Source organism: Mastigoproctus giganteus, chromosome 5, assembly GCF_048544385.1.
Source record: "Mastigoproctus giganteus isolate SK-2022 chromosome 5, ASM4854438v1, whole genome shotgun sequence".
Taxonomy (NCBI): domain Eukaryota; kingdom Metazoa; phylum Arthropoda; class Arachnida; order Uropygi; family Thelyphonidae; genus Mastigoproctus; species Mastigoproctus giganteus.
The window spans coordinates 18005666-18020850 of record NC_143579.1 but is presented as its reverse complement, the minus strand read 5'-3'; the positions used below and the strand labels follow the sequence as shown (position 1 = coordinate 18020850).

Genomic DNA, 15185 nt, shown 5'->3' with positions numbered 1-15185 from the left:
CACAACTTTTACTCCACAATAATATGATAGTTTTATCAAAATATTTTGTATATTTTTATTAGAATATTTATTATGCCTTTTTCATGGTCTTTTATCTGTCTTACAAGTTCCCATTACTGTAGATGTGTAGATTTTTATTATTAACTATAATAACAGAGGGTAAATTTAATGTTATGTAAGAAGCTCTGCTTCTGGAAAAATTTAAGAGTGCTCTGCTGACATGTAAGTAGGGCAAATAAAACTATGCGACAACCAGGCAACAGTGGTAAACTGAGAGGAAATGAATCCCATCACTGAATGTATGTGGCTGTTGGTGGACAGCTGTTTCTTATATATAAACTATCTTTTTTGTACACATAAAAGCAAAGATATTAAAATTTCTTTTTTGCTATAAACTCATTCTTGTTAATTGTGCATATACATTTGGCCATCAACCATGAGACTATTTAATTAAAAGCATTTTCAAATTCTTTTAAAAGAAAAATTTCCATTGTTGGAAATCTTACTTTATTTTGGGATCTGCAACAAATAATTCTGGTGGCTTTGGTGTAAGTTACTGCATGTACGTGAATAACTAAAGGAATTAAGATGAACTAAACTTCGTATTACTTTCTGTGGGGAAACTATCACAAAGAGGCTTCATACTGTATATAGGAGGTGTGATCAAAAAGTTTGGGGACTAATTTTTGTATCTTGAAATTGCAGTTGTAGCAAGATGCAACTTGTTATATCATGTCTGGTGATTTATCCAGACCTAGTAATGCACCTGTTTAAAAAAAAAAAAAAAAGTAAAGTGCAGCCATTATCAACCCACTGCAGGATGGAAGCCTCCTCAACAATTCATGCTGAGGGAAATGGACCATAATCTGCCATGCTGGTCCAGTGTGGGTTGGCAGATCGACCGTATTCAGCAGTCACGGGCTTGAACCCCGGTCTTCTCAAAGAGTGTGTGCTACTGCACTCCCTTTCCTGACCACTCGGCTATGGAGGCCTCCTGTTTATCTGCAGTCAATCTGAATTATTGTGTGGGGAATAGTTTTGTGTTTCACTGTTTTTTTAAAATGAGTGATTTTACTAAGCACTCCCATCTTCACTGAAGACCACAGACCAGAAAACCACATCAGGATCTTCACTGACATACTCCTGCTGACCCACACTTTGTTTCTTCCATTATTGTTGGTGATGAATCGTGGATGTATGATCATGGGTTTCTGGCTCTGACTCAAAAACAGAAGCTAAGTCCTCTCGATTGAAGACTGTCTTCTTTATGACCTCAAGAAAACAATATAGCCTGAATGAATCAAATGTGAAGATCAGATATATTTTTTGACTCACAGGGCATCATTCATTATGAATTTGTCCCACATGGTCAAAAGGTAAAATGGGAATACTACAAAATAGTTTTATGGTGATTGGGCAATGCTGTTTAGAATAAACTGGCAGAAAAGTGGGTTTTTGGAATGAGCACTTGCATCATGACAATACCCTTACACAGTTAGTGCTTTCCATTTTAGAATTTCTTGGAAAGCACAGTCACTGTGACTCCCAATCTGCCATACTAAACTATCTCCCTGCAATTTTTTTCTCCTCAAACTAAGTCTCCTTGAAAGGTCACAGATTTGAAACAACTAAGGAAATTATTCAGAACATGACACACAAACTACATTATATACAGCTTACTTTGTGTAGCATTCCTACTGCCATAAACATAAAAGAGGTACATTAAAAACTTATGTAAAATGTGCAGCATTCTTTGTGTCACTTTAGTGTTTTTTCAGGTTGTATATTTCACCTATATGTTGACCAATCAAGACCGACCCAAGGTCAAAACCAAAAGTGAAGGAATACCCAAATTCACATTGATATTTTTTCCCTAGTGCACAGTGTGCTAATTACACACTTACTGGAAAGTTAAATTACACTGCTACACATTGAATGAATACACTTTAGCATTTATTTTAATATGCAATCCATTGTTGTGGAAAACACTTCAGTTTTGTATTGCACACGCACAAAGAGTTACACATTAAAATAAATGTTATAAAATAGTTTCAGTTAATTAAGAAACAATTTTCAGAAATTCTTTACTAACAATGAAGAATTTCTGAACTAACAGATGTTCAGAGTATACAATGTCTTGTAGAATGCCATTATCTCAAACAATAAATCCCAGACCAGAGTGAAGTTAAGTTTACTGGCAGTATCAAATTCATTTAACTTAAAACAGTAATGATCTCAACAACTTTACCTCAATATTTATTTATCTTTTTTCTGTACACCAATGAGAACAAAGTTATCATGATGATTAACATATTACAGTAATCATCATAGCCTCTTGGTAATTTCTTCATCTACAGATGCTGCGATACCTATTCTAATGTGCCACACGGTCATTCATCTATATATGTATATATATACACAATTTCCTGCATATGATCTTCCAACTAATTTCCTCCCTTTAAAATAGTCTAAAAATAAATAACACTTGCTTCTTGTTTGCACCAAGAACAGTTCCTGAATTTCACTGGGCATGCTGCTGTTTAGAAACAGCCTGTACACATTTTGCCATAGTTGGTGATGCTCTGCTAATGGAGTCGGTCATGAAGAAATCCTGCAGGAACTTTAATTTGGGTTCAAGAGATTGACTGTTGAACTGGAAATGTGCAGCCTAAAAGATAAAACAGATTCCTTATACACAGTTTCTTTTATTTTTTAATTCAGATTTCTAGAAGTCTTTGAATAAGATATTCAAAGACTTCTAGAAATCGAATTTATAAAACTTTTAATACAGATCCTTTTCTGGCAGAAAAGAGGATCTTGGAATATTTCTTTCAAATTAATACAGTAAAAGCTTTGTTATCTGGTATTCAGTGAGATTAGGTGGGTCGAGTTATCTGAGCATCCCACCAACCTAGCAAACACCAATGGATAACAGCAGTAAAAGTAAAATTTTGGATACGTTGTTTTTTTTTTTTTTTTTTTTTTTTGATTTGGTAGTTGTTGGCGCATCGGCTTCTGTGGCCATATTGCACCTCCCAAGGTTTTTGCAGTACTTTGATCCAAGCCCGAGGCGGGAATCGAACCCGTGACCTTGGGGTTGCCAGGCAGGTACTTTACCCACTCGGCTAGCCCGGTCGGCTGGATACGTTGTAATGTAAACTATATTGTAACCATCATAATCTGTAAGGGTAATCAAAAAAATAAATTTAATTTTACTTTATTAAAAAAAAAAAACAAAAAACTAATTATTGTACAATAACAGTAGAACTCATATAGCAAGTGCCACCAAGCCATAAATAATTATTTTAGGTTTGAATTTTTGTAAGTTCCCTTAACTTTATTTGTGACATTTAAAAAAATTTAATCATGTATTCTACAGTTTTCTTCACTTTCTATAACACACAATACAAAAGTGTTCTAATAAAAGGAAATAAAAATGCCATAATATTTACTTGACATTTTATTAACTTTATGCCAGAAAAGGACCTGTTCATGATGAGTTACATTTTTTTTCTTTTTTTTTTTTAAACATGGATCACAAAGAAAACTATGGGAATTGGTGATCCTTTCTAGAATATAAATATGCCAGTTAGAGCTTTCCAATTATCTAAGTGTTGGATAACAAGCTTTTATTATAATAGTAATTAATGTATATAATGCAGGGCATCATGAAAATTATGCATTATTATTAAATGCAATAAACTGCACTTTAAAGTTATTTGCTAATTTAGATGTTTTAAAAGTACCTTGATTTTTTTCCTATTCATTTTTAGATTTTGTTCAATTATGTAGTACTGACTTCTGGACCCTTTTCTCATCAGGCAAAAAAGCAAATAAGTGACAACACTAAAACGATTAATTCACTACTACTTATATAAGTAAGTAGCAGTGAATTAATCATTTTAGTGTTGTTTCATAAGTAGACACTAAAATTACAAGGTATTAAAAGATAAATTCTTATTACAATTTATCAATATAATCAAATATGCCTACTTATCAAGACATACACAAAATTTAAAGAAGCAGCAGAAGCTTTGGCTATTTCGTTCTACCAGATACATTATTCAGTAGCCAACTAGCAAAATGGCCTCTATTAGCAAAATTATTGGCATAATTTTGCTAATAGAGGTCGTCTGTTGCATTATGAGGAACTAGCAAGTCTGGAAACAGCTGTCATAATGGTACCATTAGTTTTAAATAAAAGAGCAGATTCATCTTTTTGGCAATGCTATTTATATGAAAACAATATTAGTAATTTATGTGAATTCATGGATAACACTGTACAAATTAAAGTGTCCCCAAGACAGAAACTGAACTTGGAAAAGAATACAATTTTCAACCAGGTTATGAACTTCATCCATGGCCACATCTCTTGTTTCATCATTCTTCACGCAGGCCAAATAAAGTGGAACAATTCCACAAAAGCACTGAAGGGAAGAAAAGGTTCAATTTTCAGAGTTATTGATTCCAGCAAATTCTGCATTTTTTAGTACTTCATTCGTCAATGGAAACTTATTAAGAATATAGTAAAAAGCAGAAAAATTAGTCCCTATCTGATAAAAAAGAAAATGAATTCTCTCTTTTTGGTTCGGAATGGAATTGTAAATGTACTCTAAGCAGTGGAATACTTTTGATAACACTGGGTTTACAAATTGAGAACAGTTCTCTCAGCAGTTCCATTAAAAGAAGTCTTAAAATATTAATCTGTGGAGATGCTGTCTGAAGAATTTTGTTCCCTTAATCAAATATAAATATGACAATAAGCAAAAAATTAACAACTTCCTTGTTCAAATTAGAAGAAATAAACATGAACAAATTTCAAAATTTACAACACATTTTTTTTTTTTTTTTTTCTTTTAAACCGACTGTTCCCTATATGATGATATACAAGTAGTAGCAGCAGCAGCAGCAGTTTATGCTGGAACTATACCAGCATAAATTGCTGATCTAGTTCCAGAACTTCTTCCGCATGACACCAATCTTTGTGGATACGCATTTTAATATCTTTTTGGCCTCTTTGCTATTGTAGCTAGGTGTATGTGATTGGATTATCCAAGTTAAAATTTTTTAGTGAAGGAGTTCAATGGTGAATGTACAAATTCCTGTATAAAACACTTTGCATTTACCACCTTAGCAATCAAGACTCGCACAAGTTCACTAAGTTTGTTGCCCTCTTCGATTTCTGGAATAAACTAATCATTAGTAAACTTAGAGTAACAACAATCATGCCGTGACCAGGTCAAAACTAAAGAAGTTCATTATAACAGACTATACTACAGCACCATGTAGTAAGATATATATATATATATATATATTTTTTTTTTTTTAAAGCACTGTTCATGTGTGGCTGCTTTGGGATCCTAATGTTTCCACATGCCTGAAATTCTAGGTTTCAAGGCAGACTTAGTTAGAAGAGTAGGATTATTTAAATAAGATGATGGCACATTTTTTGGTTAAAATAAGTTCTCTTTAGTTAACAAGATAAAATTTTCAAACATTGAACTATTTTATCTCGTTTTTTTTTTTTTTTGTTAAATTTTGAACTTACATATAATGGTGGCCACTGACTAAAGACTAAGCTTCTTAAATCATATAATAAATAAGGCATTCAACTCAAAAAAAATTCACTTTACATGATTCAAAGGCCATGCAAATAATAGTGATATTTAACATTTCAAATATTCTATCAATCTTGTCAAACAGGTGTATAGTTTTGGCCAAACAGGTTTCTTTAGAAAGATGTTTGTAGACCACCAGTGTTCCTTCACTATTCAAATGAAGACTTCTAGGTGCATTCGAGAAAATAGAAAACCTTACCTTAATAATCTTAATTGATATTTTAAATATCAATTAAGAATATGTAAAATGGATATTTTAAATATCCATTTTAAACAATCATTCACTAATGATCAATCTGTTAGATCACCTTCTATATCTTATTTTTTTCATTAATTATCATTATTGCTAAGCATCTCACACACTACACTGCAGCACTGACAATCAAATGGTGGTAGAAATGTGATGGAAATCAGGTTGAATTGTGCATCAACAATGTGATACAAGTTTGAGATAAATACTGATTGGACATAAATGGATAAATATATTATGCATACAATAAGCTTAAATCTGATTTATTAAATCATTAAAGATATAATAATATCAATACTCAGGTAATTATATTATGTCTTGATTTAATTACAAAACAATCAATTTTCCTGCAAAAATTGTTTTGTTTGTGGAAAGTACTCTCAGGTTTGCCAACAAAAGGTTAACTGTCTCCCCCTTTACTTTGTAAAAATAAAGAGGGAGATAGTAATAGTCAATACACTATGAAGTTTTAACACCTGCTGCCCTTTTTAGTTTTGTCCAAGAAATAAAATATGTCCACAAGAATTTCATTATTTCAAAAGTGTGTGAGCAAAGGGAATAAATATGCAAGAATTATAATCCATTCATATAGCACTGAGCTGTATTCAAATAGAAAGTTTTTTTGTTTTCTTTTAAGAATTGCTTGCAAATAAAAAAAAATATGAAAGTATGTGCTTTCAAGTTGCTAGATTTGTGAACTAAAAATCAAAAAGATAAATGATAGAATACAATTAAAATATAAGATGGAATAAAACAGAATTTCATCTACTGGTGACCCCACCTCATTAAGAACTACACACCACTGGCATCTAAAAAAAAACCAAATATCATAGCATTTCAATAACTTCTAAACCTGCCAAGGGGCCTTCCAACTAAGCCCTTTGACAGGTCAGCTTGAAGGTTCGAATAAAATTATATTATGAATATGCCCAACCCCAGAGGTCTATTTCAAGAATTGAAGGTTCTAAGTTGAAAGGATCATCTGATCAAAATATCTCTTACCTGCTATAAGAGATCATACCATTAAACAATCAATCCTCAAGATCAGCAAGCCTCCTCATCCTCAGTTGAGTGAGTGTCACTCATTGTCTATTTAAGAGACCTTTTCAAATAGGGCTAAATTTGATATATTCTACTCAAATCTACTTTATAAATAGATGGTGAGAGACGTTTGCTCAGTTGTTGGAGATCTACTGATCTTGAGATAAATGTTCATAACATGAGTTTCTGAAATCATATGAATATCTCTAAGAATGCTGTCATTATCAGGATAGGAACACCTGTTGATAATGATTCAACAAGGTAAATTAATCCTGTTAGCAAGCTACTTGGTGCTCCAGATACACCAAGGATCAATCTCATGCTTTGTTATATGCACAGCATTTATTCTCCTTTTAGCAGCCTACATGGTAGAGGTAATAATATTTAAGAACAGCACGCATAGCAATTCTTTCCAGTATCCAATGAATGAACTTGAACAGTTTCTGAAAATTACCTGAACTGCATAGCAAGGGTAGATTTAGCATCATGTGTAACTATTAGGCTCAGCCCAGTATATTCAAGTTTAATGCATTTTAACTGGACTATTATTCATATTATCAGGTATGTCGCTAAATAATAGATAAGCTGTATATGAGAATAATATAATTCACCATGTAACAGTGATCTCCACTATGCGATAGTGCAGATTGATTTTTTTTTTTTTTATAATTTCACTCTGTTCACAAATAACACAAGCTTATCAAAACTTGCTTGCTCAAATGGGTGAAATATTCAAAAATGTACTTTTTTTAATGCTCTAATTAGAATTCTGGAGAAAACTGCATATTTTATCAAAATATAGAAATATCCACAATTTCTTGTACATAGCATATATGTTAAACAATTTATTAAGCAAATTTATTAAAATTATTTACTGTATTAAATTATTGTATTTTTCAAAAGGTGTTTCTTGAGTTTCTGAAGAGAAGAACAAAATATATAATATTGCCAATGGGTTAGAGAAAACTTTCAATCGTTTGTGTGAAAGACATTACCTTAAGTAGTTCCAATCCTTGGGAGTAATAATTGGCTTCTTCTATTTTCCCATACCTTGTTAAATGTGGGGCAATTTGTGCCAGACGCTGCCTCATTTCTCCTAAAGTATCATAAGGCAATTTTAGCCCTGAAACCTAAAATACATAAAAGTACAATATTATTCTGTTATAGCAAGTGAATAATAAAGAACTAGGGAATGCATATATGTAAAGTAATATTTGTCAAATTATATTTAATAAATTATCTTAAATTATAACTAATTTAAGTTTTTTATTTTTATTATATAATTATTATTAAGTTTTAAATTTTGGTTGCCTGGATGGTTTTAAATCTCTCCCACGTATTTTTTTTTATTTCTAGATTTTTATTCTACATGTTTTAATTTCTTTATCCACATTGAAAGAATAATGTTATTCTTTTAAATGGATAAAGGAATGATTAACTGCCAGAAGGCAAAAGTGGTTAGCATTAGCAAAGGCATATGATGCAAGAAAGCAAGCTTATGCAGCATCAGCCAGAAAAAAAAAAAAAAAATCCACTTCACCCCTCTGTTCATTTGAAATACCTGTCCAGCTGAGCCTTAAATTTATTTAGGCTATCAACTTCCACAACAAGGGATGGAAGTCTGTTCCACCAATCAACTACCCACTGGCTAAAGGCAAATTTCCACACATCTATCCTACATCTGTCTTTCCTCAATTTGACTTTGTCCTCTCAGGTGATTATTCTGAGAAAGAGGCAGAGTCCCATCAGCTGTTATTGTTATTTGGTTTTTTTTTTTAGGAACATTAGCAACTAAGGCCATATTGCTCCAGCGATATGCGGTGGTCATTCCCTGACCTTTCCACATCCTCTGTATTTGGTGGCTCACGGGCTCAAACCCCGGTCTAATCAAGAAGCATGTGCTACGCACTGTTGCTCCTGCCCACCTGGCTACAGAGGCGCCCAATCCCATCAGCATTGAGCATGCTCAAACCATTCAAGGCTTTATACACCTCTATCATATCACCTCGCCTGTGCCTAGTCTCCAGACACTGTAATTTGCAAAACTTAAGCCTTTCTTCGTAAGAGCAACCCTTTGTTCCCTTCACTAACCTTGTTGCCCTTCTCTGTACTCGTTCCAGCAGCTCTACATCCTTCTTGAAATGAGGCGTCCAGACCTGTATACAGTACTCAAGGTGTGGCCTGACCATTGCCTTATACAAGGGAATAATCACCTCCTTATCCCTGCTAGAAAAATTCCTGTATATCATTGATAAGACACCATGAGCTACTCTTGCAGCCCGTCTGCACTGCTCAGAGAACTTCATATCTGCCTGCACAATTACCCCCAGGTCCTTTTCATTCTCTACCACTGTCAGTGTAGTACCACAGAGTTGATACATTGCTCTGGGGTTGATGTTTCCCATATGTAGTACTTTACATTTGTCAATGTTAAACTTTATTGGTTAAATGGACAATGCTCTGAATGTACCAGTATTAAGAGTGAGGTCCTTTGGAATTTGTGCCACAGTGTCGTTATTTCTGATTTTAATTAATGATATTGATGATGGTTTTAAAGGATTCATGTCAAATTTTTCTGATGATTTTTCTGATTTTCTGAGAATGCTTATTAATAAAAACTATAGTATGTTGCTACAATAAGAAAAACTACATAACTGTTCTAAAAATATATAAATTAAGCTTTAATACTAATAAATGCAGGATCTGGCTTATAGTAATTGCTTGTTATGTTATTAACTACAGGCAGCACACACTCAACTCTGTTGAAAATGAAAAGGACCAGGGAATTATAATACATTTTAACAAAATAAGTTCTCTCTACAGTATAGTAAAGCACATTGGATACTGCAAATTAATTGTACAAGAATTTTTCCAGGAGATATAAAAAGTAATTAATCCTCTGTACAAATTAATTGTAAGACCATATCTTGAATACCGTATAGAGGAACCCACTACAGGAAAGGTAACCACTTGCTCGAAAGAGTATGGAGAGGAGAAGGAGGAGGAGCAGACTAGCTCTGTCAAGTTACAAACTTTGAAAACTACACATCTATGTGAGGATCTGATATTTAAGGCCATAAGTGGTTGAGAAAACTTAATGATGGGCATATTTTCTCTTTCTAAAATGTAAATATGGATACATTAATTGAAAATGCAAATATGGAGGCATTAATTTAAATTATTCAAAAAAATAATTCTAGACTGGATGTAAGAAACATTGCCTTTAATCAAAGTATTCAACTATTGTAACTAGTTAACACCTAGCCTTATTGAGTCAGAGAGCTTATTAAAAAAAATTAAATAATTATTTGTAAGTAGATAAAATATGAAATTAGGGAGCTATTTTATTATTATTTATTATAATAATAATTCTTGATGGCAGCTACTACATATACTTTGCTTTCTGTTATCATTCTGCCATAAAATAATTTAGTCTTATACTTGCCAGCATAAGACTGTGTAAATTATTTCTTACTTGTGTTGAATAAACAATGGTTTATTCAACATGAATAAACATGGTTCTAATATGTTCACATGATTTATTTTCCATATTTTTTTGTGGGATAAAAATAATTGTTTTTTAATTTTTATATTCTCAAGAAAGCAGCATCTACAAAGATAAAGCAGTAAACATCACATTAGGAATACAATATCAATGAATTTTATACAAGTATAATTAACTTCCACTGGAACAATAGTCTTCAAGATTACAGTGATGTTTAATCTAGATTGCTATGTTTTAAATTTTGTTTTATTTCCTCGTGATCAGACACTTAGAGTTAAGAAGAGATATAAAAATAAAAAGAGTAATAAAAAGGTGGTTAAAAAAAATCCATTCCACCGCAGATGCCCTTACAGAAGTCTAAAATGATGCATGCTGTGAAGCCACAAAAGGCTGAATGCCTTTTGTGGTGAAGTTTCATCTTTGCAGGAGTCGCTCACTCCTGAAAATATCACGATATTTTCAACCAAATACTGATACCCTTTGTTAACCAAAATTTAGGTGTTTAAAAAAGGTTTCAAAACATGTAATTGACAGTACTACACTTCTGGAGAGAAAGACAAATAACAATGAATCCAGATGTCTAATTGTCACTTATATGTAACAATACTTTTTTTAACGTGATTCTCAATTATATTTCTCATTCGAGGTCTTTGTGGCACGTGATTCACTCAACAACAGTTTGAAAAAAGGTCTAAGTTTAACTCCCTGATGGAAGAAACTTTTTTCTATTTACTTTCTTTGCAACTGCCATCTGAGATGGCAGTTGCAAAGAAACGCTTGATTCTGCAAGGGAATAAACCTAAAATTTTGATTAAGATGATAAAAATGTTCTCTAAAGCTAAATAAAATTGTGCAAAATGTGCAAATGATATTATGTGTTAAATGTAGTGCTGATGCAAGACCTGCATGCAAGTTTGCATTTATTTCCTCTGTGATCAGACACTTAAAGAGTTAAGAAGATTAATACAAAGGTGGTTAAAAAGAGTAATGAAAAATTAAGATTAACATTAGAACTAGGTTAGAATTACAGAAATACTAATATTTCATAAACAGTCTTGTATTGGCTTTTGTTTGCTCTATCACTGTGAAGTTTGGTGAAGGAGTTTCAAACTTTTGTATGTTCGGAACAGCAACTTTTAAGTGGATATTTAAGATATTTTAAAATAGGGAAAAAAAAAAAACTATACACTCTGAATATCAAATATTTATAAGTACCTCAGAAATAGCTCGTATTATTTTCCAGTCTTCCCTTGCCATTCCTGGAGGAGAAACTGCAACTAACGTCTGCTGTGGTCTACCTTCCATATTTACAAATGTTGCCTGCTTTTCAGTATAAGCTGCTCCAGGAAGAACAACGTCTGCAATATCTGTACCACAATCCCCATGATGACCTAAAAATATTCACAGCATTTTCATAAAATAAAAGAAAACATATCAATTATCATCAAGTAACACATTAAATTTGAAATTAATGAAATTTACATATTATAAGAAATCTGCCAGCATTTGTCATATTGCAAAATATACTTACTCCATAAATAGGGTGTATGCAAGTACCTTTATTACAAGTAATACTGGGATTTGACATACAAATAAGGGATGCTTCCAGACATGGGCAGTGGTAAAAATCATGCAAATTTTCAATTATTTCAATGTTGGAGCATGGGTAGAGATTAGTATGCTGCTCGCACCAATAATATTCAGATAAGGAAGAAAAATTAGCTGAGCTAATTGCTTCCTCATACTCTTAAAGACCATAAGTCTCTGCCTCATCTCACCAATATAAATATGTGTCACAATTGACTGCTACAATTTTCACCACTGCTCATGGCTGGAAATACTCTATAATTGTGGCTGGTGCCGATATTAATCATACCAAAGAGATCCACATAGACTCTTATTATGATGTTGGCTATCTTGATGGATGCTGTTAGCTATCCTGATGGATGTTTATACTCTGGTCAATAAGTGTTAATATACTCCAAATCCTTTCTTCTTTTTCCTTTTCTCAGTGTATTTTTTTTTTAGTTATTTTTTTCTCTTTTCCCATTCTTTCTTTCCTTTTTTTTGTCATACACAATATGCACCAAAGTTTTGCTGCTTCATACATGTTAGCATTAGCAGAAAGTAAGCTTATACAGCATCAGCCAAAAAAAAAAAAAAAAAAACCTTCCCATTTCACCCATCCAGTCACTCCAAATGTTTGTCTAGTTCAGCCTTAAATTTATTTAAGCTATAAACTTCCACAACAACAGATGGAAGTCTGTTCCAGCAATCAACAACCCGCTGGCTAAAGGCAAACTTCCACACATCTATTCTATAACTGTCTTTCCTCAATTTGAATCTATGCCCCCTCAGGTTCTTAATCTAAGCAAGTGAAAGTATCCCGTCAGCACTGAACCTGCTGAAACGATTCAAAGCCTTGTATGCCTCAATCAGATCACTTCACAAGGTGCCTAGTCTCCAGATGCTGCAACTTACAGAAATTAAGCCTCTCCTGGTAAGAGAATCCCTTTGTTTCTTTTCACCAATCTTGTTGCCCTTCTCTCTGTACTCATTCTAGCAACTCTATCCTTCCTAAAGTGAGGCTCCCAGACCTGTATACAGTACTCAAAGTGTGGCTTGACCATTGCCTTATACAACTCCTTGTTTCTGGTGGCAAAATTCCTATATATCATTGACAAAACTCCATGACCTACTCTGGCAGCCCATCTGTACTGCTCAGAGAACTTCATATCTGACTGCACAAGGCCTTATACACCTCGCATGTGATTGTCTTAATATTTAAAGCTGGTGTATATTACATTATTCTTACTGAGTTAATAAAGAAGCATATAGCTTCAAAAGCTAATTGTCTTCTATTTTAGAATTATTATTATTTATATTTTAGTATTTTTTTACTTGTCTTTTTAACAGTTTTATTATTTAAATCTTATACACTTTTATTGCACTTATTTATTATATTTTCTATGTATTTTATTTTTTATTATTTTATTTGATTCAGTGCCTTAGTTGGCTCACACTCTTTGTGAACAGGAAGATTGTTTTGAAATCTCATGTATATTAAATGAGCTTAACTTTCAACAAATGAAATTTGCTAAACAGATGAATAAACATATATTCCATTTAGAATTCAAATAAATCCTGTTTGAATTCTGAATTATTAATATTTAAATAATAATAATGTTAATACTTGCCTTGATAAATAATAAAGCAGTCTTGTGGTAAAATATCCCTGGAAATTACACCTTCATCAGCTCCTAACATATAAAGAACTTTAGGAGGATTCTGTTTAAGATATTCCACTCCTGGTGTATAACCTATGTCTAGTGCTCCAACTTGGCTGGCAACCTGTTGGAAAATTTTTTTTTGTCTAATTTTAAGCATGCTGTTCTTTACTTCAAACATTATTATTACAAAAGTAAAGTTTTTCATAAAATTATATACAGTGAAACTTCCCTTTAACGGACAGCCATGGGGAACGAAAATGTGTCCGTTAGAGAGAAGTGTCCGCTAACGAGAAGTCTGAGGGAGAAAAAAAAAAAAGAAAGAAAGAAAAATCGTTAAACGTTTAATGTAAAATTAAATTAAAATATATACAGATTTTGAACAATATTTTTGTAAATAATATACAATTACATACACAAGAGATAAAGAAAAATCATTAAACGTTTAATGTTAAATTAAATTATATACAGATTTTGCACAATATTTTTGTAAATAATATACATACAATTGTGCTATGCATATTATGACTTTATCTTAAGAAAAATACATACAGTAATCACTTATTTCCTTCTGCACCTTCTTACGGCTGATAATTTTGTTTTCAACATTTGTTTGGAGTGAAGAAACCATCGAAAGTCCTTCAGTATCTTCTTCAGCGGCGAAAAACATTTTTAAACGATTGATTTGTATGAGCGCTTATTCTTTTTTCATCGGTGGTTCGTCGTTAATATGTTCTTCGACAGAATGACCTCCTTCCATTTCTTCATCCTCATGAGGAACTTCTTGAAAAATATCGATGATAATGTCGTTGATATCTAGAGCACCATCTTCTGTAGTGAGGTTTGAGTCTATATCTTTGTAGCCAGGGTCACTTGTAGCAGAAGTATCGTACATTATCAATAGATGTTGAAGTTCTTGTTCTTCTTGGTGCTCCACATTGCTGTTCACAACTTCAATTTTTGCGTTTGAGAAGCCAGACTTTACAAAACAGTTCACGACAGTTTGTTTTCTAATTGCGTTTACTGAAGAGGAAATCCATTGAATCGCATCTAGGATGCTGATTTTCTTTGCAAGGTCACTCGCACATGTTACATCGTTCATGTTTGCAATGAGATGTCTTAAAACACGTTTTCTGTAGTGAAGTTTAAAATTTTTTATTATCCCTTGATCCAAGGGCTGACACTATGCAGATGTGTTTGGTGACAGAAAAATGATTTGAATGTTGGACAATTCAATGTACGGGTGAGATGCAGCATTATCCATGAAAAGAATAATTTTTCTGTTTTGACAAATCATGTTTTGGTTAAATTGACTTATCCATTCGCTCATGATATCTTGTGTCATCCACGTTTTTTTATTAGACTTCCAGTCAACATCCAAAAGATTCAACTTTATGCCCTTGAAACAACGAGGATTTTGTGGTTTTCCTATAACAAGAGGTTGTTCAAAGTCTCCCAGCATATTTGTACACAATAGTACAGTCAAGCATTCCTTAGAAATTTTTCCGCCCTGGCACTTTTCGTTTTTTAGACTCATTGTTTTT

General features: G+C 32.7%; 1 protein-coding gene across 1 annotated transcript in view; it reads right to left on the bottom strand.

Moving 5' to 3' along the window:
* Nucleotides 1–2232: 2232 nt before the first annotated feature.
* ND-75 (NADH dehydrogenase (ubiquinone) 75 kDa subunit) overlaps nt 2233–15185 on the bottom strand; it is a 139537-nt gene continuing 126584 nt past the window's right edge. Inside the window, exons 16-19 of the mRNA XM_090373926.1 lie at nt 13612–13765; nt 11630–11805; nt 7905–8039; nt 2233–2668 (exon numbers count right to left, since the gene is read on the bottom strand). Coding sequence (XP_090230052.1) covers nt 2522–2668; nt 7905–8039; nt 11630–11805; nt 13612–13765 — 612 coding nt within the window. The 3' untranslated portion in view covers nt 2233–2521. The remainder of the gene's footprint in view (nt 2669–7904; nt 8040–11629; nt 11806–13611; nt 13766–15185) is intronic.